Genomic DNA, 25,052 nt, shown 5'->3' with positions numbered 1-25,052 from the left:
TAACCCCCCCCGCCCCCCTTCTGGGTGGAGTCCGACCGTGACGGGAGAGGCCCTCGAGTCCGGCCCGATACCGATACCCATACCGGCCAGCCGGACCCGGACCGCTGCCGCCCGGAGAGGGGAGTCTGGGACTCGTGGGCGGAGACGCCCGTGGCGCCTTATCGCTCTGTTTGTTTATTGATTGATTTCCTGTGTGGCTTATTTATTTATCTATCTTATTGACGGAGAGACTCGTGCGTCTTATTGATGGAGAGTATTTCAGTGAGAGCGGAGGTGGTGCTACTCTTCCTTCACTGTGAGGAACTGGAACGGTTCTCCTTGATTTGTCGTTGTATAATCGATCGGTCGATGACAGTGAGCGAAATGATCGTGGGGTGGGTGGGGAACGATCCGTGTTTCACTCCCTTCTCCCACCCCCACAAAAACAACACCACCCACGCTCCCCGGCGAGAGACGGAGCCCTGGACTTCCGATTGCTGTTGCTGTTGCTGTTGCTGTTGCTGTTGCTCTCTTGTGCTCTCTTGTGTGGGAATGGCAGGCGAGCCCCAGGCGTGGACGTGTTTCTGCGTGTTTCTGCGTCGCTCAAGCTCAAGCTCAAGCTCAAGCAGACTCCCGCGGACACGCCTGTGAGGTCGCGGGTCGTCTTCATTTTTAACCTTCTTGGGGGGGGGGGGGCGGTTTCTCCTCCTCAAAGACTGAGGTCTTTGTGTTTCCTAAGTCTTTATTTCAACAGCAGAGATGCCCCCAGAAAAAAGCTTTAAAAAAAAAGAGAATTTATTCATTAAATCTAAATAAATAATATCTTCATTAATAAAAACGGTGTGGTTTGTGTTTGTTCTGGGGAGGGATTGACGCTGCAGAAGAGCCGACTGAGAGTCTGCGTTGGAGAAGCCAGTGGAAGAGAGGAGATTGTCCTCAAACTGTACTCGCCCCCAGACCGTCACGGGCTCTGGGGGGGCGGCTCAGTCAAGGTGGGGGAGGTCGAGGTCAATCAGCGCTCAGGCATCTGCGGTTAAGAGGGGGTCTGTACACAGTGAGGGGTGGGAGGGGGGAACAAGCTGATGAAATCCTCAGGTCTGTTATCCACTGTCTGACTCCTGTCTGCTCTCCTGCTCTCTCTGGACTGCTGTACTCGATCTGTCTCTCTCCTGAAGCAGTTCAGCTCCGGCCTCTGGTGCCTTATCTCCTCCTGTACAGCGCAGTACTGCAGCGCCTCATTGACTTCATAGATCCAGAAGGGTGTAGCGGCGAGGCTTATTAATAAGAAAGAATTAAGTGTTTCTGAGCTTCCCAAATGAGGCCCCATTTCTCTGTTCATCTCTGTGGTGCAGAGAAACCATTCATGCAAGATGTTTTCTTTTGATAAGGACAGCTCCCAAAGGGGGATGCACTTAGCTAAGCCTGGCTATCATGATCAATGGTCATCCATTGGCGCCTATCTGTCTAGGGAGTGCCAGTTGGACATCTGGACTGCATTCCTAAGTGTCAGGAGTAAGTGACTCATATCTCACCTTGATCAACCAATCAGGGACCGGTAGGGTCGAGTAACCCACGTGGGACTCTGATGCCCATGGAACTTTCAGCCAATCAATGAGCTGAAGTTCCTCCAGGTAAGAACAGGCAACACAGAGAGCCTGAGAGATTCAGATTCAGATTCAGATTCAACAAGATTCAGTAAGATTCTGGAGAGGATTCTATGGACTGTTCTAAAGGGAATTCAAAGGAGAATCCCAAGGGCAGGACATTCTCGCAGCCCGCCTCCTGACCATCCTGAGACTCAGCCCGGACAACCACGGAACGGCCAGTGTGTCCGAGTGCCAGAACTTTCCTTTGTTCTAAGAGTCTAGAGTGGAGGTTGCCAGAGAGTAACCAGCAGCAGGCCTCGTGAACAGGTCAGAACTGTGGACAGCTGAATCACTATTCAGAACTAGCTCTTCATCAGGAACGAACCGGTCCTCTTCCTGACCTGCTGGGATCCACAGTCATCTTTTCTCCTGTGCACAAACTTTGCTAGTTAAAGCCAACAGTGAGCATCAGCAGCGCACCGTCGCAAGCCGCACAGCACAGCCTGGCACGGAGCCAGAGAGCGCGGATTGGACAGCAACAGCCTGCAACTGTTTCTTTGTGCCCGCAGGAGATCTGAATCCCCAGAAATTGGATGAGTATTCAACTTCAATGCATTACAGCTCGAGAATTCAATTGTTATCCCAACCAGTTGATATCAATTTAATTCCTAAGAGTTATGTACTTGTTTTGAGTATCTAATGTAGAAGTTGTACCCAAGTTCACTTTACGAAACGGTCTTAATGAATGATATACTGAACGTATGTCCTCTTGATATGTGTAACACTTTGTAACTGACTGAATATATATCTTTTGTATTCTGATAACCCTCTCGATAAGATCTGTTAGGTTTACATGCATATTCTATGTAATCATAAATGTATCCTCGTGTATTAGTACCTGTGTGTGCGCGTTGTTTGAGTTATGTGTCATGGTTGGATTCTAAAGCCATCAAAAGAATCAACTTTGTGATTTACTGCTACAATTAATAATTGTCTCAGTAAATGCCCAAACCCTACAGAACTGGTGCCTTCAGAGAGCCACTATGATTACATATTTGGCGTCCCTGAACCGGTTTTCCCTACACGTGTGTGAGAGTAGGGGTGTGGACCCCAGTGTCCCAACTGCTGGTCAGTACAGATCAGGACACTGTGTGTGAGAGTAGGGGTGTGACCCCAGTGACCCCACTGCTGGTCAGGGGTGCTGCTTAGTCGGGGTTCGGTCTCTACTCCCCAAATTCCCTCTCCTCAGTTGTTTGCAGGTGGGATGAAGTGGGGTCCCTGACTGTAAAGTGCTTTGCAGATCCTTTTAGATCAACTTTCCAGAACCCCAAACAAGAGAGTTTGCTTATGAAAAATAATTTTAAAAGTATTTTTAAATTCCTAAGTGATGAGATATACCAGAAACGTTCATATCAGACGGTGCCCAAGACTTCATTCAGCTCTGGTGAGTTAATCATTAACTGAACCCAGTAAATTTATCAAGGGCCACTGAGAGGACAAAGTCCTGCCCTTCAGATCACCAGGAAGAGAGAGAGAGAGAGAGATGGCAGCGTGTAGGAGCTCAGCGCTCAGCCCTGGTGAGTTTTCTCTTGTTCTACCTGTCAGAGTGTCGGTAAGGGAGTCACTGAGGGTCTCTTCTCTGTCACAGAGCACAGCAGCAGCTGGAGAAGTGTCTTCCTGTCTGCTGAGAGTGTGTTCTGTCTGTCAGACACACAGGGTCTGAACTAGGAGAGAAAAACAGATTTTACTTTCACTTTCTCTTGTCAGCGATCAGAGATCGGTAGTGTAAACTCAAGCTGTTTGGGATTCACTAAATATTTTAATAAGGTGTTTATTTAAGGTAGAATGATTGATGTTAAACCTGACTGTGTGCTGATGGTATTGGATTCACACTGTTAGTATTCATGATGCTCAGACATGCTCAGATATGATCGTTTCCTGTTTGTTGCTCAGGGGCCGTGTTTATTGTACAGCTGATAATACCAGAGAGGAATCAGTACAGATGAACAACAGAGGAATTTATTTGGCCCATAATTAGTAGTGATTCCAGGGTCTCATGCAGCTGTTTCTCCTGTCTTGACGGGGCAGCTTGTTCCCTTCCTCAACCCCTCTCTGTGTACAGTAGAGTCCCATGTCCTGACTGAAGGAGCTCATCCAGCTGTGTCTGGAGAGAAGCCAGGGTATCATCTTCAACAACAGGGCTGGGCAGCTTGTTCCCCTCTCCCACCCCTCTCTGTGTACAGTAGAGCCTCCCACTCCTGATTTTAAGTCTTAGTGTTGCTTTGAGTTTCAGTGTTAATTCTGAGGAACTCTGAGGTGTCAATATCTAACTGGTCTTTAATGATGACTGACTGTCACTGAGGATGTTGAATATTTTGTATATATATATGGTTCACTTTCTTCACCCTGTCAGTGTGGGACACTCCCTTCAGACAAAAGAGACTCAGTTCCTCCAGCCTGTCAGTTTCACTGTTTTTAAACTAACATCATGCTAGTAATCTTCAGTGTGGATCACAGTAGGTAGTTTCTAAGCGGTTTGAAACTATACAACACACAGATTTCCCAGCCAGGTGGCTGAGTCCCAAACATGTCTGTATGAAATGTGACATTTTAGACTCACTACTGAAGAATCAGGATGGACTGAATGATTTTACAGTTTTTTACATTTATTTAAAAATAAGGTGGTATAAAGGTTCATTCTGAACACAGGAGTCCCATATATGTCTGAACTGCCACTGGACACTCAGAGTGTTAGTAGGACTCTGCAGGGCCCTCCAGAAGTATTGGCACCCTTGGTAAAGATGAGCAAGGAAGGCGATGGAAAAAAATGTCTGTGTTGTTTATCAGATGAGAGAAATTTGACCTTTCAGTGAGGTTAAATTATTCTAAGAAAAAAAATCCTTATGAAAAATTAACGTACTATTGAGAGAACAGTTAAAAATAAAATATATATATTTTATATAAATTGTAAGAATACAGAATAAGAATGTTGTAAGAATACAGTTTGATTACCTAACATTAACAGAACATTTTTGTATACCACAGAGAATACACAGAAAAATAATCTCAATAATCTGTGATTTTCCTCTCTCACAGGGCAGGGACAAGAGAAAAGATATAGAAAAGTTTTTATCATGAATTTTAAATGGGATGAAGAGGGAAGATATCTGTGATGAGAACTTTATCATGTAAATAATCTGTGATCTTTCTCTCTGACAGGGAGGAGACGGGCTGATTCCCATGAGGCACCACAGCGTCTCTCAGAGATCAGGATTGTGCTGCTGGGGGAGAGAGGGTCTGGGAAGAGCTCAGCAGGAAACACCATCCTGGGCAGAGATGAGTTTGTCACTAAGAGAGTAAATGAGGAGTGTGTGAAGAGACAGGGAGAAGTAGCTGGGAGGCAGATCACTGTGGTCAACACTCCAGGCTGGAATGTGTGGCTGATGTTGAATTTCTATTCTCCACAGCAGGTTAGACAGGAGGTTGTGCGCAGTGTGTCTCTGTGTCCCCCAGGACCCCACGCTCTCCTCCCGGTGATTAATGTGAACTCAGACACAGACTGGAGATCAGTGAAGGAACATCTGGAGCTTCTCAGTGAGAGAGTGTGGAGACACACAATAGTGCTGTTCACCTGGGGGGACACACTGGGAGACACAACCATTGAGCAGCACATTGAGAGAGGAGGAGAGGAGCTCCAGTGGCTGGTGGAGAAGTGTGGGAACAGGTATCATGTTCTCAACAACAACAACAGGGGCGACCGCACTCAGGTCACAGAGCTGCTGGAGAAGATAGAGGACATGGTGGCAGGAAACTATGGGCTGTACTTCACCACTGACATCAAGGAAATAAACACTGAACTGGAGAAATATATCAGACAGAGGGAGGAGGAGAGACTGAGAGAGACAGAGGAGCTGAGACAGAGGTTGGAGGAGAGACAGAGAGAGACTGAGGAGCTGAGACAGAGGGAGGAGAAGAGACAGAGAGAGACAGAGGAGCTGAAGGAGAAGATGAGAAAGACACTGGAGGAAGAGGAGCTGGAGAAAGAGACAGAGGAGCCCAGACTGCCTGTCAAGAGGAGGAACAGTAAAGACCTCATCCCTCCCGACAGTGAGTGTGATCGATGCTGTATTACTGAGTCACTGATCTTACTGCTCATCAGACTGAGAGATTCAACCATCTTGTGTCCTGTTAGGAATTAAAATCGTACTGTGCTCCGCTCTGTACTGCGTTACTAACACAGTGGCACACAGATCTGTGTCTGTTTAAATCCTCTGTGCTGTAATTGAACTGTTTTCTCTCAGGGAGATGAGATTTAATCCATCACACAGCAGCTCAGTCTCTGTAATCTGTTCCTCAAGACTGTCGGACCAACACTCAATCAATCAAGGTTTATTGATCGATGCACGAACAGTACAGCACACAGCGGTGTTGTCAGCATTGAAATCTGCAAGCTCGTTAAAGGCTCGTTAAGAGGGATGGAAGAGTTGGAGGACAGGAATTTATAGGGGTTAACATTGGGATACAACGGATTACACAACTGCAATTCACAGATTGTGTGGAAGTAACACAAGGATAGGAGGTATTTAGGTGTCCTGACAGTAGTAGGGTACAGGGTAGGAGGTATTTAGTGCTCTTCGTAGGTGTCCTGAGAGTGCCAGTGCCCCCTGTCAGTTCAAGGAGGTAACTGCAGGTGTCTGCTGTGGTTGGCTGTTCAGCAGTCTTACTGCCTGGGGGAAGAAGCTGTTCTGACACCTGGTGGTCTTGGTCTGATACTTCAGTACCGTTTTCCAGATGGTAGTAGAGAGAGCAAGTTGTGTTTAGGGTGACTGGGGTCCCTGAGGATGGACCTGGCCTTCTTGAGGCATCTAACACAGTAGATATCCTCTGTGTTCAGTAGCGCAGCCGGTAGTGTTCTGAGCCAGTGTCACCACCCTCTGGAGGACCCTGAGCTCGTGGGCGGAGCAGTTACCACACCAGGCAGTGGTGCAGCCGGTTAGGATGCTCTCAGTGGTGCAGCTGTAGAAGCTGGTCAGGATGTGTGAAGGCAGGCTGAACTTCTTCAGTCTGGGGAAAAAGAACAGGCGCTGTCTTGTCAACGGGGTTGGTGTGGTAGGTCCAGGTCTGATCGTCCCGGAGCTTGGTGATGAGCCTTGAGGGTACGATGGTGTTGAATGCTGAGCTGTAATCAACAACAACATTCTCACATACGTTTCTCTCTCGTCCAGGTGGGAGAGGGCAGTGTGTAGACCAGGGGTGATGGCCTCCTCAGTTGATCTGTTAGTGTCAAAGGCAGCTCTGAAGTCCAGCAGGACAGGAGTGGGTGAAAGAGCCCATCAGCAGATCATTAGAACCCCAGACAAGAGCTGTTTCTGTACATCAGTCTAAAGGACTCGTCACAGCTTGTCTGCAGATCAGTGAGTCTGTGACTGAACAGCAGGAGCCTTTTGTAGAATCTGTGTCAAACAGGGTGAGATGGAGAATTACTGAACAGAGTGAAATACCAGCAGGATGATTGCACTGGACTGCACTCTCCTAGAGTGCTGTTCTTCACTGGAGTGAAGAGATTATCTCTCCTTCTTCAATTAACGTCCTTCTACACTCTGCCCCTGTAACAGTACAGTACTGCAGCATGACTGTTGTTGCTTGAGGCCAGTATATAAACACAGACTTTTCAGATGAAACTTGAGTCACTTTGAAAAAATAGATCTGACACAAGGAAAAATCATGAACAGCAGGTAAAACTATGTAGTTAGTTGATACTCAAGGTTAATTCCCAGATGTTCATTCTGTAAGATTCCTTCATAATGACTTTTAAGTTTTGACTCTTGAGCAAACTGAACCCTTCTTGTATGTGGAGAGGTTGGTCTCCTCTCATGTGTCACCTCCCTGATGCTCCTGTCTCTCCTCCTGTTGCAGTGAGTGAAGTTGAACCCAGACTCCAGCCCCGCCCCTCTGAGCTGAGACTGGTGCTGCTGGGCAGGACTGGTGCTGGGAAGAGCGCAGCAGGAAACACCATCCTGGGCTCAGAGGAGTTTCCCTCTGAAGCCAGCAGCTCCGCGGTCACTCAGGAGAGCCGGAAGAGGACAGGACAAGTGTCCGGGAGACGGGTGACTGTGGTGGACACTCCAGACTGGCTCCACGACGGACTGTCTGAGGGGGACAGGAGACGGGATGTGGGGCTCTGTGTTAACCTGTCTGCCCCGGGACCCCACGCCTTCCTCCTGGTGACCCCGCTGGGCCGATCCACAGGGGAGGAGAGGAGGACACTGGAGACAGTCCTGGAGATATTCGGGGAGAGAGCCCTGGGACACACCATGGTCCTGCTCACCCACGCTGATGAGCTGACCAGCAGGACGCTGGAGGAGTCTGTGCACACAGGCAGCAGGGAGCTCCAGTGGCTCCTGGAGAAGTGTGGGAACAGGTATCACGCCCTCAACAACAAGGACAGGGGCAGCACTCAGGTCACAGAGCTGCTGGAGAAGATAGAGGAGCTGGTAGCAGGAAACAAGGGCAGCTACTACAGCACTGAGACGTACCAGGAGGCCGAGTCCCAGATCAGACAGAGGCAACTGCAGATCCTGAGGGAGAGAGAGGAGAGCAAACAGAGGGAGGAGGAGAGACTGAGGGAGAAGCACCAGAAGGAGCTGCAGAACTTCCTCTGCAGGACGGAGGAGGAGATCCAGACACGAGTGGAGAAGATCAGAGCGCTGGAGGAGCAGATAGCAGAGATGGAGGAGAGGCTGAGGGAGGAGAGGGATGAGGGGAGGAGGAGAGAGCTGGAGGAGGAGCTGAGGAGAGCGAGAGGGGAGAGAGAGAGGCTGCAGAGAGAGATGGAGGAGGTGAGAGAGGATCAGGAGAGGGAGAGGAGAAAGAGAGAGGAGACACACAGGAGGGAGATTGAGGAGGTCAGGCAGCACTATGAGGTAAAGGCCAGAGAGGAGGCAGAGAGACACCTGGACCTGGTGAAGCCGCACTTCAGCACAGGAGCAGTGATACTGGGAGCAGGACTGGGGGCAGCAATAGGGGCCCTAGCAGGAGCCCTGAGGGGCCCAGCAGGAGCAGCAGCAGGAACAGTGATAGGAGCTGCAGCAGGAGCTCAGATAGGAGCTTTACTGGAAGGAGAAACCAGAGCAGCACAGACTCACACACAAGAGCGCACACAGCCCGCAGACACACAAGAGCGCACACAGCCTGCAGACACACAAGAGCACACACAGTAGTCACAACGTAGTCTCACACACAACCTGAAGGCACTCAAGAATACATAACCCTCAGACACATAGAGAACACACACAATGAGCAGACACACACAGCCCGCAGACACACACAGCCCACAGACAGGAGAGAGAAACAGACAGGAGAACGAGGAGCTGAGAGAGAGCTGAAGACACTGAGACAGGAGCAGGAGAGGGAGAGGAGGAGCTCAGGCAGTGTTATCGGAGTGACAGAGAGACACAGACGGACACTGCCGCAGGTCAGTCACTGATCCACACAGTCTTTCCCAGCGGGAGAGGAAGACCGGATACTTCCTGGACACAGAGTGAGGACTCTCCACTGAAACACTGATCTCTTCCTCGTAAGAGATCCGACTCACTGAAAACCAGCCCTTAGTGTCCCACGTGAAGAACACTAATTTTAAATAATGTTCTATATTGATCATGTTTGTATTTTGCTATTCTTTGTGTATATATATAAATGTCATGAAAACACTTGGATATAATTCTGACATTGTATATTTGTATGTAACAGAATATATTGTAGCATTTTTTTTTCCTTATAAAATATACTTTATTCCGAAAAAAAAACACATCTCAAAAAGAAAACATCTCACACAGTAACACTCCACAAATTCAAACAACGGCGGAACGGCGGTGATAGTCCGTTATCAATCCATGCAAGGGTGGGCGGATTTGCGCTATTATGAGTGTCCCTCCAAACCCTACCACTTGCTGTATCCCATTAATCCCTGTACAGGGTCCATAGGCCTTTCCAGCGCTCCTTTGCCGTGGGGAAACCCCATTTAGCAACGTCGCGCTTCATCCTCCTCCTGAGGTCCGCCAGGATCCTCTCCTCCAGCTCCCTCGCTCCCCACTTGTTGTTGTGCCGGATGAGATTGTTCCTCGCGTCCCACAGGCCTTTCTTTGTGAGGGACAGCAGCAGCCACATCAGGAACTGCGTCCCCCTGTCCAGTCCGGTAGGTGCCAGCCCCAGCAGAACGTACTGGTAACTGAGCACCGCACCCGTCCCCAGGAGTTGCATGGTGTTGTCCATTCTGCCCCACACCGCCTTGGCGAAGGGGCAGCTCCAGAACACGTGCTCCTGAGTCTCCTCGGCGAAACACGTGTCCCGGGGGCAATGCGGGTTCCTGGTAAGCGAGTGTCTGTAGAGGACCTCTCTGGTAGCCAGTCTCTTGTGTACGGCCATCCAGTTGAGGTCCTTCAGTTCGTTGTCCAGTTCTTTAGGCTGCGTCCTTTCCCAGACTTGTCTGGGAACTCGCAGCCTTTCGTCGGCGACCAGATGCCCCCTCACCTCTTTGTACAGAGCTCTGTGGTTGGTGCAGAGCTCTGGCTGTCTCGTGGCCTCGTACCTCCTGCTCCACTTGACAGCGTGGGTGTAGAACTTTGGTCGCCTCTCTGCCTTGGGCCCAGTGTTTGACCACTGGACCAAGTGCCTCATCGGGATGGAGAGCCACAGCCTGACAAAGTACTGGTACTTGTGGCTGATGGGCTCCCGCAGCGCCCGACAGAGGTTGCAGTAAAAAATGCAGTCGAGTTTCAGGGGGAAATGTGGGACATCTCGACCCCCTTCCTCGACCGGCTGACACATCCGGTTTCTCGTGATGTACTCGTACTTGCCGCCCCAGACAAAGCCAAAGATCATCCCTTGCAGCGCTCGTCTGAGTCTGGCCGGCAGCGGGTACACCACCGCCAGGTAAACCAAAGCCGGCAGGACGTCTGCTTTCAACACCATCACTTTCCCTGTGTAGGACAGCGACCGCGTTTTCCACAGACCCAGCTTCGCGTTCACCTTGGCGATCCTCTCAGTCCAGTTGTTGGTCTCGTTGTCCTGGCTCTGGAAGGAAACCCCCAGTATTCTGAGGGGCTCCGTGCAGAGCTCGAGACCCTCCGGCGCCGTCGTCCTGTGCTTCCAGGGCCCGAAGAACTTCAGTTTGCTCTTTCGGCGGTTGAGCTTCGACCCCGAGGCTCTGGAGTATTGCTCCATGACCTGCAGGGCCCTCCTCAACCCCCTGTCCGACCTCAGGAACAGCGTCGTGTCGTCGGCGTACTGGGAGATCTTCAGGGTTTCCCCCGCGCCTCCCGGTATCTCCAGGCCGTCGATGACGGGGTCCCGTCTCACCGCCTCTGCTAAGGGCTCTGTGAAGAGAACATAGAGAAGGGGTGAAAGGGGGCAGCCCCATCGTACTCCGGATTCCTGGGGAATGAAATCCCCCAGGTTTCCGTTCACGTTCACTCTGCTGCCCACGTCAGAGTACAGAATCTGAATCCAGCGGCTGAAACTCTCTCCGAAACCGAAGCGTTCCAGCACCCTGAACAGATAGCTGTGGTTCACTCTGTCGAAGGCTTTCTCCTGGTCCAGGCAGACCACCATCATGGGCACGTTCCGGTCCTCGGCCCAGGCGATGGCGTCTCTGGTCAGCTGGAGGTTCCAGCTGACGGATCGCCCCTCCACCCCACACGTCTGGTCGCTGTGGATGATGTGGGGGAGGGCGGTTCTCAGTCTGCCGGTCAGGAGCTTGGACAGGATCTTTACGTCCACGCAGAGCATCGTGATCGGCCTCCAGTTTTTGAGGTCGGCGGCGTCTCCTCCCTTGAAGAGCAGGGAGATGACGCCCTCCCTCATGGTGTTTCCGAGTTTCCCCCGGCGGAAGATCTCCTGCGCCACTTCCACCAGATCTGCCGCCAGGGTGTCCCAGAAGCAGGTGTAGAATTCCTTGGGGAGTCCGTCCGGCCCCGGCACCTTGCCATTCTCCATGGACAAGAGCGCCGCCTTCAGCTCCTCGGCCGTGATCGGACCCTCCAAGTCCTCCCTCACCTCCTCCGGTACTCGTGCCGTCAGCCCCTCCAGAAAAGCATCGCCTGCCTCCACCTCCGTCTGCTTTTCTGAAAAGAGCTCCGTGTAGAAAGCGGTGGCCGCTTCTACTTTGTCGCTCTCGTCCAGCACTTCCTCTCCATCTCCCCGTCTCAGGCTGTGGATCACCCTCTTTTTCTGGGCTCCCCGGACCTGGTTGAAGAAATAGGAGGAACAGGTTTCATTATTTTCAGAATGCTCCCTCTGTGCCTTGACGAGGAAAGCCTTGGCTTTCTCGGTGTGCAGTTTGCGGAGCCTCTCCTTCAGGTCCCGTGCCCGGGCTGAATTGAAGGCTCCTCCCCCGTTAGCCGAGCTGTACTCCTCCTCGAGTTGCCTCTGGAGTCGTGCAGCTTCCTTCCTCTCCCTGGCCGCCTTCCGTTTGCAGTACGTCTGCGCCAGGGTACGGGTCCTGTCCTTCACCGACTCCCACCATTCCACCACGGAGCTGTAGCCGTCTCTCAGGTCTCCCCAGCTCGCGTAGTCTTTCCGGAACAGTGCCCTGAAGTCGTCTTCCTCCAGTATCTCCCGGTTCAGCTTCCAGTACCCACGACCGAATGCCGGCAGGCTGGTGTTAGCCACCACCGTCAAGCGCTCGTGGTCGGAATACCACGCCGGGGACACCGTCGCCGACTCCAGGGAGCAGGTCGTGTGCAGGAAGATGTAGTCCAGGCAGCTGCACACTCCCCGGGAGTTTTTCCAGGTCGGTCCGGCGTCGTTCGGGCGGCACCGTCTGAAGCCGTCTACTAGGGAGAACTGCTTGAGTAGCGACTCCAGCTCTGCCGAGCTAGCGTCGCTCCCCTTCTCCCGGTCGACGTTGAAGTCCCCGCCGAGCACCACCTGTCTGTTAGTGGTGCAGCAGCTGGCCAGGTCAGCAAACACTTCCTTCCGGATAGAGGGTTCCGTCGGAGCATAGACGTTAATCGCTCTCAACTTCTGCCCCCTCCAGTCGATGTCTGCGACCAGGATCCGGCCCTGCACCACCGAGAAGGAGGAAACCAGCGTCATCTCTGGGTTTCCGAGGAGGATTCCCACTCCGGAAGAGTGGACCCCTCCTACGGTCCAGCATGATTCTCCCTTCGTCCATTCCCTGGTGAATGTCAGCTTGTCGCTTTCATCCTTCAGGTGGACCTCCTGTAAGAAACAAACTGAGAAAGGCTTTGAGGCCAGATCATGAAAGACTCCCCGTCTTTTCACTGGGTCTCTCAGCCCTCTCACGTTAGTAGTTAAGAAGGTTAGTTTCACAGTCATGGTTAAACTAGTGAAAGTTAAACCTCCTCTCTGTACTTACAGTAGAAACTTGGGAGTCTACATCTGGGCACTGTTTAGCCTAGATGTAACTCCTCTCGTTCGGGTCCTGGGGGGAATATGCTGGGCTCCCTCCAGGTTTCGCTGGGGACTGAAAAGTAAACATGCTGGACAGGTCCAGCCCTACCATCAGTCCGGGCTCCAGGGCGGCTTCGAAATAATCCTCGTCGTCCTCGAGGATACTCTCCACCACCGCTTCAGGGAGGCTCCTTTCTTCCCTCTCTCGGGGAGTTTCGGGGGCCTCCATTTTCTCCTGGGCCTCGGGGGAAGGGGGCTCCAATTCCTGGGCTGCCTCTTCCTGTTGTTCCTGGGCCTCGGGGGAGGGGGTTACCTCTTCCTGGGCTGCCTCCTCCTTTTGTCCCTGGGCCTCGGGGGAGGGGGTTACCTCTTCCTGGGCTGCCTCCTCCTTTTGTCCCTGGGCCTCGGGGGAGGGGGTTACCTCTTCCTGGGCTGCCTCCTCCTTTTGTCCGTGGGACTCGGGGGAGGGGGGTTCCGTTTCCTGGGCCTCGGGGGGGAGGGTTTCCATTTCCTGGAGCGCCTCCTCCGGTTGTTCCTGGGCCTGGAGGGAAGAAAGTTCCGTCTCCTCTAGGACGAGGAAACGGTTTTCCCTTACCACTCTCTTTTTCTGTCCTTCCGAAGGTGGGTCCGCCCTGGGTCTCTTCTCCCGCTTGCGCTTTCCCTTTTTGCTGGGAGTTATCCAGGGCCCTTCCTCCGGTCGGCCATCTTGTCCCTCTTCCTGGCGGCCATCTTGTGGCACCGATGCGGCTGGGGGTGTGGCCTCGGCAGTTTCGGGTCTCAGCGGGGGAGGTGCGGGTTCTTTGTTCTCAGCCCTCTCCCTTTGTCTGGAGACCGGTTTCTGCCTGCCGGCTTCCACCACCTGCGCAAACGAAGGTTTGCTTACCTTGCATTGGCGAAGGAGGTGTCCCTCGGCGCCGCATCCGTCACACTTTTTGGCTGCCCGGCAGGTTTTTGCCAGGTGCCCGTCCTCATTGCAGTTGTGACATCTGACGATGTCACATGTATTTGTCTTGTGGCCGGACCGTCTGCACTTGCTGCAGAAATCCGGCATCCTGGGGTAGTAGAGGTACCCCCTGTCGGCTCCGATGCTGAAGCGAGCCGGGGGGTGCTGGAAACCGTCAACGCCCTCTGGGTCCTCCTTCAGGAGGACTCGGTACTGGCGTTTGCCGTACCAGACGCCTTCGTCCCTGACCTCTGTCGGTTTTCCCACTACGGTTACATACCTCCCTAGGTACGCTGTTACCCGCTCCGCTGGTACGTAGGGATTGTACGTGCAAACCGTAATGGTCCTCTGGTTCGTCTTCCTCATAGGCTCCGGCCTGAAATCAGAGAAACCAGGGTGCTTACCTTTCTCCCTGACCAGTCTCGTTGCCTTTTCGTACGCCGCGTCCGTGGCCATGTAGGCCTCCATGTATCTCTCTGCCTTGTTGTCCTGGAGGCAGTAGAGATCGCCGGCCACCAACTGCAAGATCCCTCGCAGGAAGGTCATGAAAAAGGCCTTTGCAGTCGGCATCGGCTCCGTCTTCTTTGTCCAGTGGAAACGGATCAAAGTCCTCTTGTCTGCCATCTCTGAGGGAGAAAAAAGGGAACAAAAGGAGGGAAAGGGAGAGAGCAAAAGGAGCAGCGAGCCCTGGCCTTTGTCCTTGTGGGCAAAGCCCAGCTAGGTGCAGGCGCAGGAGGAGAGAGAGAGAGGAGAGCGGAAAGTGCTTCCGGGTCTCGAGGTGGAAAGCAAGCACCGCGGGCAGGCCACGTGTACCTACTCCCAGCCAAGAGGCCAAGGAGGCAGAGAGAGAGGGAGAGAGAGAGAGAGAGCGAGAGAGAGAGGGAGCGGATAGCGCTTCCGAGTCTCGAGGAAGAAAGCAGGCACCGCGGGCAGGCCACGTGTACCCACTTCCAGCCAAGAGGCCAAGGAGGCGGAGCAAGAGAAAGGGGGAGGGGAGAGGAGAGGAGAGAGCAGAGAGAGAGAACGTTGATGCCGGATTCCACCCAGCTCAGCTGCTGCTTGGCCTTAACCCCCTAGGCTCAACCTAGAGCGATACCAGCTCAAGCACTCTTCAGAATCTTCGATCGCCTTCTAGACCTCTGGCAAGACAAGAACTGCGGGCATGCCACTTGAACTTGATCTTAGCCAAAAGGCCAGTGGAGACGCAATAAACGAACCAGGCTTTATTCTTTATCAACCACAGAGTATACACACACATGACGGAACACGTACACATCTTTAGGGTGGTAATTACTTAACGACTTAACAACAAGCTATACAGTACACTTATAAGACACTACTATGACATTATTACACAGGTAGGGTCAGCCGCTGGTCATCGTGCTGACCCTCAGACTCTCCCTGGCTACAACTCCCAGCATGCCCAGCGGTACTATGAGCGACTAGGGGCGCTTCCTCCTCACAACCGGGTGTTACAGTATGTGTATGTGTATATGTGTACTTTATTCTCCTGAGCCCATAATCAAAGAGCAGAACCGGCTCGTCCGGCAACTGGGACTTTATATCTCGCAACGGCGACTTACAATCTCAGAATCGCGACTTTATTTCTGGTCATTGGGACTTTATATCTCTCAATTCCGAGTCAGAAAAGTAATAATTTCGAGATCTAAAGCCGAAACGGCGAGAAACCGTGGCGCGTTTTTTTTTCTTTCCACTCCCTGGCGGACACGGCTTCCACAGAGGAGCGAGAGAAATGGACTTTAATGCTTTTATATCGACTTTATTCTCCTGAGCCGATCCTCTCGGGGCGGTTTTATTCCCAGCTGAGGAGCCGCTCCTGTCCTGGAAATCCCGGGAAGGACTGCGAATCCCCTCCTGTGGGCTGGGAGGCTCCTTCCGGGTGTTTCCGCAGATGAGGGGAGTCCTGGTGTCCTGGGAAAAGGCCCCCTGTGCTGCGGGCGTCTCCGAGAGAAACGGGCTGTTTGTGTGGGAAGATGCTCTTTCCTCAGGAGGGGAAGAGCCGAGCGGGAAGGAAAGTTCTGGAAGTGCGTCTCCTCTCCGGCTGCTCCAGTCCCAGTGACGGCGACACCGGGACGGGACAGGAGGGACGAGCGGGTCCTCTTTCCCACATGGGGGATTAGTGGGGTTTGTTAGGACACAGGACAGAGAGAGAGAGAAAAGGACACCAGTGGGAGAGAGTCCTGAAGCTCTCAGGTCTGGTCTTGATCCGGGTTGGTCCCAGTCCCAGTTTACACTGGTTTACAATGTGGGACTTCTACCCTGACACGACCCCACAGGTGTCTCCACAGGAGACGGGAGTCCTGTAACGTGTAACCCTACAATATTTGATCTCCTGACTGTCTGTTATTCTCCCCAGTATAATCCTCCCAGTCTGGTATGAAATACCAGCTCCTGTCAGTCAGCTCTGTTACAACAGGCAGGATCCCTTTAGTCCTGCAGGGCTTGATTCCGATTTTTATTCAACTACTTCTCTCATAATCACCTTTGTTTTCCAACAGCGTTTCTGTATCATTCTAAAGAAGCGAACAGTACGTTTCTACTGCTGTACTTCAGCTGGAAGGAGGTAAAAACACACGTTCCTGTTTCTCTTCAATACCTGGTCCTCTAGGCTGGTCCTCTGTCACATCAGCTAAAAAGTCACTTTTTAGTCCTGAAACTGCTGGACGAATCTCTGTTCTCATCACATCGCAAACTGGAACCACAGCACCTCCAGCGAGCCTGTCGAAGCCAATACCGCCCTGCTCCTCAGAGAAAGAGTCTCTCTTTTCCCCAGTGACTCACTGTCGGTGCTGCTCTTTCCCTGAATCTGTCCTCACTCGTCCCCTGAGCCGAGCAGTGAGCACAAGCGAGTAAAACTGTGTCAGAGGAGCGAGTGTCTGTGGGGGTCGCTGGTGTCTGTGTGTGTGGAGTCTGCGTGTTCCTGCTGGGGGGTCGCTGGTGTCTGATTGTGTGGAGTCTGCGTGTTCCTGCTGTAGGTCGCTGGTGTCTGTGTGTGTGGAGTCTGTGTGTTCCTGCTGGGGGTTGCTGGTGTCTGTGTGTGTGCAGTCTGCGTGTTCCTGCTGGGGGTCGCTGGTGCTGGTGTCTGTGTGTGTGGAGTCTGTGTGTTCCTGCTGGGGGTTGCTGGTGTCTGTGTGTGTGCAGTCTGCGTGTTCCTGCTGGGGGGTCGCTGGTGTCTGATTGTGTGGAGTCTGTGTGTTCCTGCTGGGGGTCACTGGTGTCTGTGTGTGTGGAGTCTGTGTGTTCCTGCTGGGGGTTGCTGGCGCTGGCGTCTGTGTGTGTGGAGTCTGCGTGTTCCTGCTGTGGGTTGCTGGCGCTGGTGTCTGTGTGTGTGGAGTCTGCGTGTTCCTGCTGGGGGTCGCTGGTGTCTGTGTGTGTGGAGTCTGCGTGTTCCTGCTGGGGGTCGCTGGTGCTGGTGTCTGTGTGTGGAGTCTGCGTGTTCCTGCTGGGTATCGCTGGTGCTGGTGTCTGTGTGTGTGGAGTCTGTGTGTTCCTGCTGGGGGTCGCTGGCGCTGGTGTCTGTGTGTGTGGAGTCTGCGTGTTCCTGCTGGGGGTCGCTGGTGTCTGTGTGTGTGGAGTCTGCGTGTTCCTGCTGTGGGTTGCTGGCGCTGCTGTCTGTGTGTGTGGAGTCTGCGTGTTCCTGCTGTAGGTCGCTGGTACTGGTGTCTGTGTGAAATGACTGCTATCCTTCCTGACGGTTAGAGATCAACTCCGCAGCCTGATGGTCCTGCTGTCTCGACCCGGTCCACTCTGTCGGGACCAAACCAGGTAGCCAAGAGAGCTGGATCGGCCAGATTAAACCGGGTCACTGTTCCTGAAAGAGCACGCAGTAGGTGGGCAGAGACGGGTGGGTGGGGGTCAGGTGTCATTTTACTGAGGGGGGGTGCCACCACCTGTAGCCCTTCAGCGCCCTCTGCTGGGCCACACTGGGAATGACACCCACAGGGTTCAACTCGCTCGTTAATTAGTCGGTCGTTAATTGATCCCGGCTTCATCAGCAGTTTCCTGAGAGGAGCCAGTGTATCGGCTTGTTCCCTCCTCCCACCCCTCTCTGTGTACAGTAGAGCCTCCTGGGCAGCTTGTGAACCCTGGGTCAGTCACTCATAGGGCTTATAACAACCCTACCCGGGGAGGAGGGCTCCCGAGAGCGTCACTCGAGTGTCCCTTTAGCCCATTGGAGGAGAGGGCTGAGGCGGGACGTGGTGGAAGCCCATTGGCTGAGAGGGGACAGGGGGGCGGTCCCTGCGAGAACTCGGGGCAGGTGCGCGTCTCGTTTGAAGTTTGAATTCCTAACGGTCGCTCTTCCCGCCTTTCCCGCTGTGAGGGCTCCTGCCCTGCCGCGGTTTTCCGAGTTTTACCTTATTTTATCATTAATAATTGGTTTTAGTCAGCTTTTTATTAGAATACACAAGATTTCTTTTTTTCCCCGCCCTCATGGACGCCGTGTCTCTGCGTCGCCGAGCTGAAGCCACAGGTCAACCGCGGTTTGAACACGTTTCTATCACTCAATTCGTGTGTTTTAAATATAATGTCGTCTAGAGCAGCAGTTTGTTCTTCACGAACGTAGATATCGGCGTCAAAGAAGTGGAAAAGTGTGCGTTTGCGTTAGTGTCATCAATTATCATATGCTATCAATGTTGTAACGCTAATATAATATAATACTGCGTCAGTATAATCGGTCTGACAGAGTTTTCGCCAGTCTGGGGCTCTTCAGCACGTTTATACACCTGTTAAACTTGACTGAGTCCAAAGTCAACGCGTTTCTGGACGTTTCTGCGCACCGAGAGGACGTTTGCTGTTCGTGTTGGAGACGGAAGATGTTTCCCGGGCTGTGGCGGTGAGTGGCGACTTGTCCCTCCGTTTCTTCATTGAAATCGTTCAGTCCTCAGGCTGATGAGAAAACAGTCATAGGAGTGAGAAAATGTCTGTGGTGAAATTGTGTAAAAGTGTGTCTTTATCATTGAGCTCGACGGGTTTAGGTGAAATTGGGTCAAAAGTGTCGGTTTATCATTGAGCTCGACGGGTTTGAGGTAAAATTGTGTCAAAAGTGTCGGTTTATCATTGAGCTCGACGGGTTTGAGGTAAAATTGTGTCAAAAGTGTCGGTTTATCATTGAGCTCGACGGGTTTGAGGTAAAATTGTGTCAAAAGTGTCGGTTTATCATTGAGCTCGACGGGTTTGAGGTAAAATTGGGTCAAAAGCGTCGGTTTATCATTGAGCTCGACGGGTTTGTGGTGAAACTGCGTAAAATGTCGGTTTATCATTGTAAAATATTGTAAACGTGTCTTTTTATTATATTATTTTATTATTGAGCTCGATGGGTTTGAGGTCAAATTGTGTAAAAATTGTCTTTATCATTGAGTTCAGGGGGTTTGAGGTAAAATTATGTAAAAGTGTCTTATTGTAAAATTCTTTATCATTGTTAAACTGTGTAAAAGTGTTTTTTTATCATTTTTTTATCATTGAGGTGAAATTGTGTAAAACTGTCTTTTATCATTGTTTGATAGAGGGTGTTTGAGGTAAAAGTGTCTGTTTGATGCGGCGGGGGGGCCGGGCACGGCAGATGGGCTGTGGCTGAGTGTGTGGGGGTGTGTGAGGATGGGGGAGTGGGGGTGTGTGTGTAGGTGGGGCTGTGGGGGGGTGTGTGTGTAGGTGGGGCTGTGGGGGGGTGTGTGTGGGGTTGTGTGCGGATGGGGGTGTGTGTGCAGGTGGGGCTGTGGCTGAGTGTGTGGGGGTGTGTGTGTGGGTGGGGCTGTGGCTGAGTGTGTGGGGGTGTGTGTGAGGATGGGGGAGTGGGGGTGTTTGTGTGGGTGGGGCTGTGGTCCGGCCAAGAACTAAAACTCAGATAGTCTTCAGACACTCACAGTATGTAGATGTTTTCTGATTTGTCTGTTGTGAGTGTCTTCAGATTGTGTCTGATTTTTAGTTTTTTCCCATTAATTTTTTAAGGGAGGGTCACGGAGACCCCTTTGCCCCCATCTTGATTAAAATGAAACGCGTGTTTCATGAAATAGTTATTTTTCACAATCTGGCCATGCCAGACAGAATCCACGTTCACTGTGCGTAAATATAGTGAAGAGAGAGATGCGATAACAACCTTTGTACCTTTGTACCTGAATCTGCGCCCTACAGGACCGCACACAGCACGAACATGTGGTGATGTTCAGAAATATAAAAAATGTCAAGATAATGCCAATAATATTTGTTCAAAGGAAACTGATGGCGCCAGCTGGGTTTGAACACTCGACCTCAGTTCAGCGATCACGCCACCGAGGCAGTGGAGTGACCAGCACTGAAACAACACAGTGCGTGAATATAGTTAGACCGTCCATCATTCCTGTAGATACTGTATGCGCTTCCATCTTATACTCCCTATTAACCCAGTTCTAAAAGTGTGCTTGTTTACTCCGGTATCGAGCGTATCTGCAGACAAGCTTGAAACTGTCACTTCTCTCACAGAGCACTGTCTACTGTATAAACGTCCGGTATCGTGGTCAGAGGGAGCAAGGAGCACGTGAAAACGTTTCTGAAATAACCACATGTAAGACTTTGGTGCTTAAAATGTTCAGGGAGAAATGGAAGACTGGTGTGTATTTTGTCTTTAAAATACCGAGACATAATATGTTTATGTTCCTAAATTAATATCGTTTATGACCTTCAGATGCGTTATGCTCCTATTCCTTTTATGCTCAACTACTAAAATTTCCCTTTAGTGGTAAAATTCCATATAAATATTCAATACTAAGCGGATTAAAATGTGCACAGTAAAGAGATCAAATGATGAAATCTTTCCACGACCGACCAACGCACCACGAGCGCCCCTGTCGGTCATTTTGGCCGGCCAATCACGTACCGCGGTATGACGTAATGATTTGCGAGGTAAGTGTGTTTGAGGTGAATTTGTGTCAAATAATTAATTGCTTACACTTATATAGCGCCTTTCTGGGCACTCCACTCAACGCGCTTTACAGGATATGAGGACTCCCCTCCACCAACACCGAGGTAAGTGTGTCTTTTTTTTTGTAAGTGTGACGGGTTTGAGGTGAAATTGTGTAAAAGTTTCTTTTTGTCATTGAGCTTGGAGGGTTTGTGGTGAAATTGTGTAAAAGTGTCTTTTTATCATTGAGTTCGGGGTGTTAAACTTTATTTTATATAGCGCTTTACAGGATGACAATAACAATAAATAAGAAGAATACACAAGATACAACACACAGAGGAGACTTTGGAAGGTGGTACTAAGAAGAGCAGAGGGGTGAAGAATGGAACCAGTTCAGTAAAGGCTTTTCTGAAGAAGAGGGTTTGGAGTCTGGATCTGAAGGAGTTTAGAGAAGGTGAGTCTCTGATATCCTTGGGGAGAGAGTTCCAGAGCTTGGGTGCAGAACAGGAGAAGCCCCTGTCACCCCAAGAGTGTAGAGGGGCTTGGGGGACAGTAAGGAGAACAGAATTAGCAGAGCGAAGGTTGTGAGGTAGAGAGTAGGGCGATAATAGTTCAGACAGGTACTGAGGTGCCAAGCCATGCAGAGCCTTACAGGTGAGCGTGAGGATTTTAAAGTCCACACAGAATTTAACTGGATGCCAGTGCAGGGACTCCAGGATAGGAGTGATGTGGTCACTTGCACCAGACCTGGTCAGGATTCTGGCTGCTGAGGTTTGGACAGACTGCAGTTTGTTCAGAGTAGATTTTGATACCCCTGCAAGTAGAGCATTACAGTAGTGAATTTGAGAGAATACAAATGTGTTGATCAGCTTTTCAGCCACAGTTAGTGATAGCATAGGGGGTAGTCTAGCGATATTTCTAAGGTGGAAAAACACGTTTTGACGATATGCTGCACATGTGGGTCGAATGTTAAGCCAGAATCTAATATAACTCCAAGGTTTTCAATTTTGATTGAAGCTCAAGTACAGAGCCATCTACAGACAGGGTTACAGGACTGGCTTTACGAAGTTGATGGGGGGTGCCAATAAGCATGATTCAGTCTTGTCACAGTTAAGATGAAGGACGCTTTGAGTCATCCAACTTTTTACGTCAGAGATGCAATTAGATAGAATAGAGACAGCCACATCAGTGTCAGGTTTGGTATGGATGTATAGTTGAGTATCATCAGCGTAAAAATGAAAGCTGAGGCCATGTGATCTTAAAAGCTGACCAAGTAGGAACATGTAAATGCTGAAGAGCAAGGGGCCCCGTATTGAGCTCTGAGGAACACCAGACTTGACAAGACCAATTTCAGACCTGTACCCATTGAGAGAGATAAAGTGACAGCGATCGGTGAGGTAAGATTTGAACCATTTGAGGGCAGTGTCAGAAACTCCAAACACAGTCTCAGGACGAGAAAGTAAGATGTCATGGTCAGCAGTGTCAGAAGCAGCACTGAGATCAAGAAGGATAAGTATAGAGAGGGAACCAGAATCAGAAGCTATTAGATGATCGGTGGTGATGTAACTGGAGTGTGACAGCACGTTCTAGACTTTTAGGAAGAAAGGGTCAGTTGGAGGTGAAAATTAAGATTGTCGAGAGCCATGTTAGGCTTTTTTGGCAAGGGGGTAATGGCAGCAGTTTTGAGGACCGTTGGTATAACACCAGTGCTCATGGATTCATGTATAATATTGAGGACAATGGGACAGAGAGAAGAGAAACAGGACTGAAATAAAGTGGTGGGAATGGGATCTAAAATAGATGTGGTGGGTTTCATGCGTCTAACTAGTTTGTTGAGGGATGCTGAGTCAAGAAGAGAGAAGCTGGAGAGAAGGGAACCAGAGAAGTTGGATGAGGAGGGAGGAGGTATGGAAATGATATGTGCAGTGGAGAGAATGTGATGTGCGTGTTGAAGATAAAATTGTGCAGAAAATGTTTTATCATTGAGCTCAGGGGGTTTTGTGGTGAAATTGTGTAAAAGTGTCTATCAATGAGCTCGGGGGGTTTGTGGTAAAGTTGTGTAAAAGTGTCTGTTTATTATTGTGCTCCAGGGGTTTTTGGTGAATTTGTGTAAAAGTGTCTTTTATTGAGCTCGGGCTGTTTGAGGTGAAATTGTGTAAAAGTGTCTATCAATGAGCTCGGGGGGTTTGTGGTGAAATTGTGTAAAAGTGTCTTTATCTTTGAGCTCGCGGTATTTGTAGTAAAATTGCGTAAAAGTGTCTTTTCATTGTGCTCGGGGGGGTTGTGGTGAAATTGTGTAAATGTGTATTTTTATCATTGTGGTCGGGGGGTTTGAGGTAAAATTGTGTAAAAGTGTCTATCATTGAGCTTGGGGGGTTTGTGGTGAAATTGTGTAAAAGTGTCTATCATTGTGCTCGAAGGGTTTGTGGTGAAATTGTGTAAAAGTATCTTTATCATTGTGTTCGAGGGGTTTGTGGTGACATTCTGTAAAAGTGTCTTTTTATCATTGAGCTCGGGGGGTTGTAAAATTGTATAAAAGTGTCTATCATTGAGTTCGGGGGGTTTGTGGTAAAGTTGTGTAAAAGTGTCTTTTTCACTGTGCTCTGGGGGTTTGTGGTGAAATTATGTAAAAGTGTCTTTTTATTATTGTGCTCCAGGGGTTTGTGGTGAATTTGTGTAAAAGTGTCTTTTATTGAGCTCGGGGGGTTTGAGGTGAAATTGTGTAAAAGTGTCTTTTATTGAGCTCGGGGGGTTTGAGGTGAAATCGTGTAAAAGTGTCTTTTTATCTTTATGCTCACGGTGTTTGAAGTGAAATCGTCCAAAAGTGTCTATTAATGAGCTCGGGGGGTTTGTGGTGAAATTGTGTAAAAGTGTCTGTTTATCATTGAGGTAAAATTGTGTCAAATTTTTTATCATTGAGCTCGGGGTTTTTTTGGAGAAATTGTGTAAAAGTGTTTATCATTGAGCTTGGGGGGTTTGTGGTGAAATTGTATACAACTGTATTTTTATTATTGTGCTTGGGGGGGTTGTGGTAAAATTGTGTAAAATTGTTTATCATTGAGCTCGGGGTTTTTTTTGGAGAAATTGTGTAAAAGTGTTTATCATTGAGCTTGGGGGGTTTGTGGTGAAATTGTATACAACTGTATTTTTATTATTGTGCTTGGGGGGGTTGTGGTAAAATTGTGTTAAATTTTTTATCATTGTGCTCGTGGTGTTTTGTGGTGAAATTGTGTAAAAGTGTCTATCATTGAGCTCGGGGGTTTGTGGTGAAATTGTGTAAAAGTCTCTTTATCATTGTGCTTATGGGGTTGTGAAGATATTGTGGTTTTTGGGTGTCAAAGTCTTATTGTTCACACGTTGCTGCTGTGATATGGCCTTTCACCTGTAGGTGGCGCTCTGTCCAGTCATTTTTAAATGTACCAGTCCTGATGGATGACTGTACACATCCTCAGTCAAGGGGAATATCTAATTAGTTACTCTCCACATAGCATTTTTGTATGAAACATTTAAAGAAATCGACAACCACTTTTCAAAACGCACAATAACACAGACTGGCATGTTTGACAACGAGTAAATAAGACACAGGCGAAACGAGAATTCACCATCACTTTCTGCATGTTTACCGTGACCTGTCCTGATCATGAGAAGTCTCAGACGCGTCTCTTCACCAGACAGTTTAATACAGCAGTTCTACATGGGACCGGTGTGAGAGTATGTGGGTAACAGTGATGGCTCTCTCTGCTGTACTGCTGTGGCCCTCCCTCCTGATGACAGAATCGTCTCACACTTCACCTTCACAGACACAAGCTCCATGTGTTTGTGGTGAAATTGTGGGTCTGTTGGTGTAAAAGTGTATTATTGAGCTCACTGAACTGATCTTGAAGGCCACTTTAATTTCAGTGGCGTCTGACATTTTGAGTGAAATTGTAGTTTTGTTATTTTAAATGTGCTGTTTCTTTGACTAGCCGGCGTGTTTAGCTGATATTTGTATTTCCTCCTCCTGAAGTAAATATCAAGTGTTTTTTTAATGAAATTGTAGGATACCGGTGTGTCGAAGTGGCTCCGGTTTCGTTGCGGCTCATGTCAGATCCAGGGCTGATAGAAACAGTTTGATCAATAAATGAACTAAAAACCGGGATTCGCACGTTTGCTGCACTTCAGCTGAACAGAGACGACGTTTTCAAACCGTCTATATTGGAGGTTTGCATCACCGCTTCTAAAATCGACAGAAACAATG

At 50.0% G+C, this 25,052-nt stretch overlaps 2 protein-coding genes across 2 annotated transcripts in view; both read left to right on the top strand.

Moving 5' to 3' along the window:
• The window catches only part of LOC148671925 (GTPase IMAP family member 7-like), a 396,318-nt gene that overhangs the window by 253,462 nt on the left and 117,804 nt on the right, over positions 1 to 25,052 (top strand). The gene's annotated exons all lie outside the window — the stretch shown is intronic.
• Positions 3,054 to 25,052, top strand: part of LOC148671932 (uncharacterized) — a 49,784-nt gene continuing 27,785 nt past the window's right edge. The window contains exons 1-2 of the mRNA XM_088632759.1: positions 3,054 to 3,142; positions 4,785 to 5,672. Coding sequence (XP_088488885.1) covers positions 3,109 to 3,142; positions 4,785 to 5,672 — 922 coding nt within the window. The 5' untranslated portion in view covers positions 3,054 to 3,108. The remainder of the gene's footprint in view (positions 3,143 to 4,784; positions 5,673 to 25,052) is intronic.

This window comes from Lepisosteus platostomus, chromosome 5 (assembly GCF_059453375.1).
Source record: "Lepisosteus platostomus isolate fLepPlt1 chromosome 5, fLepPlt1.hap1, whole genome shotgun sequence".
NCBI lineage: Eukaryota > Metazoa > Chordata > Actinopteri > Semionotiformes > Lepisosteidae > Lepisosteus > Lepisosteus platostomus.
The sequence above is the reverse complement of the archived record's forward strand: the minus strand, read 5'-3'. Positions and strand labels throughout refer to the sequence as shown.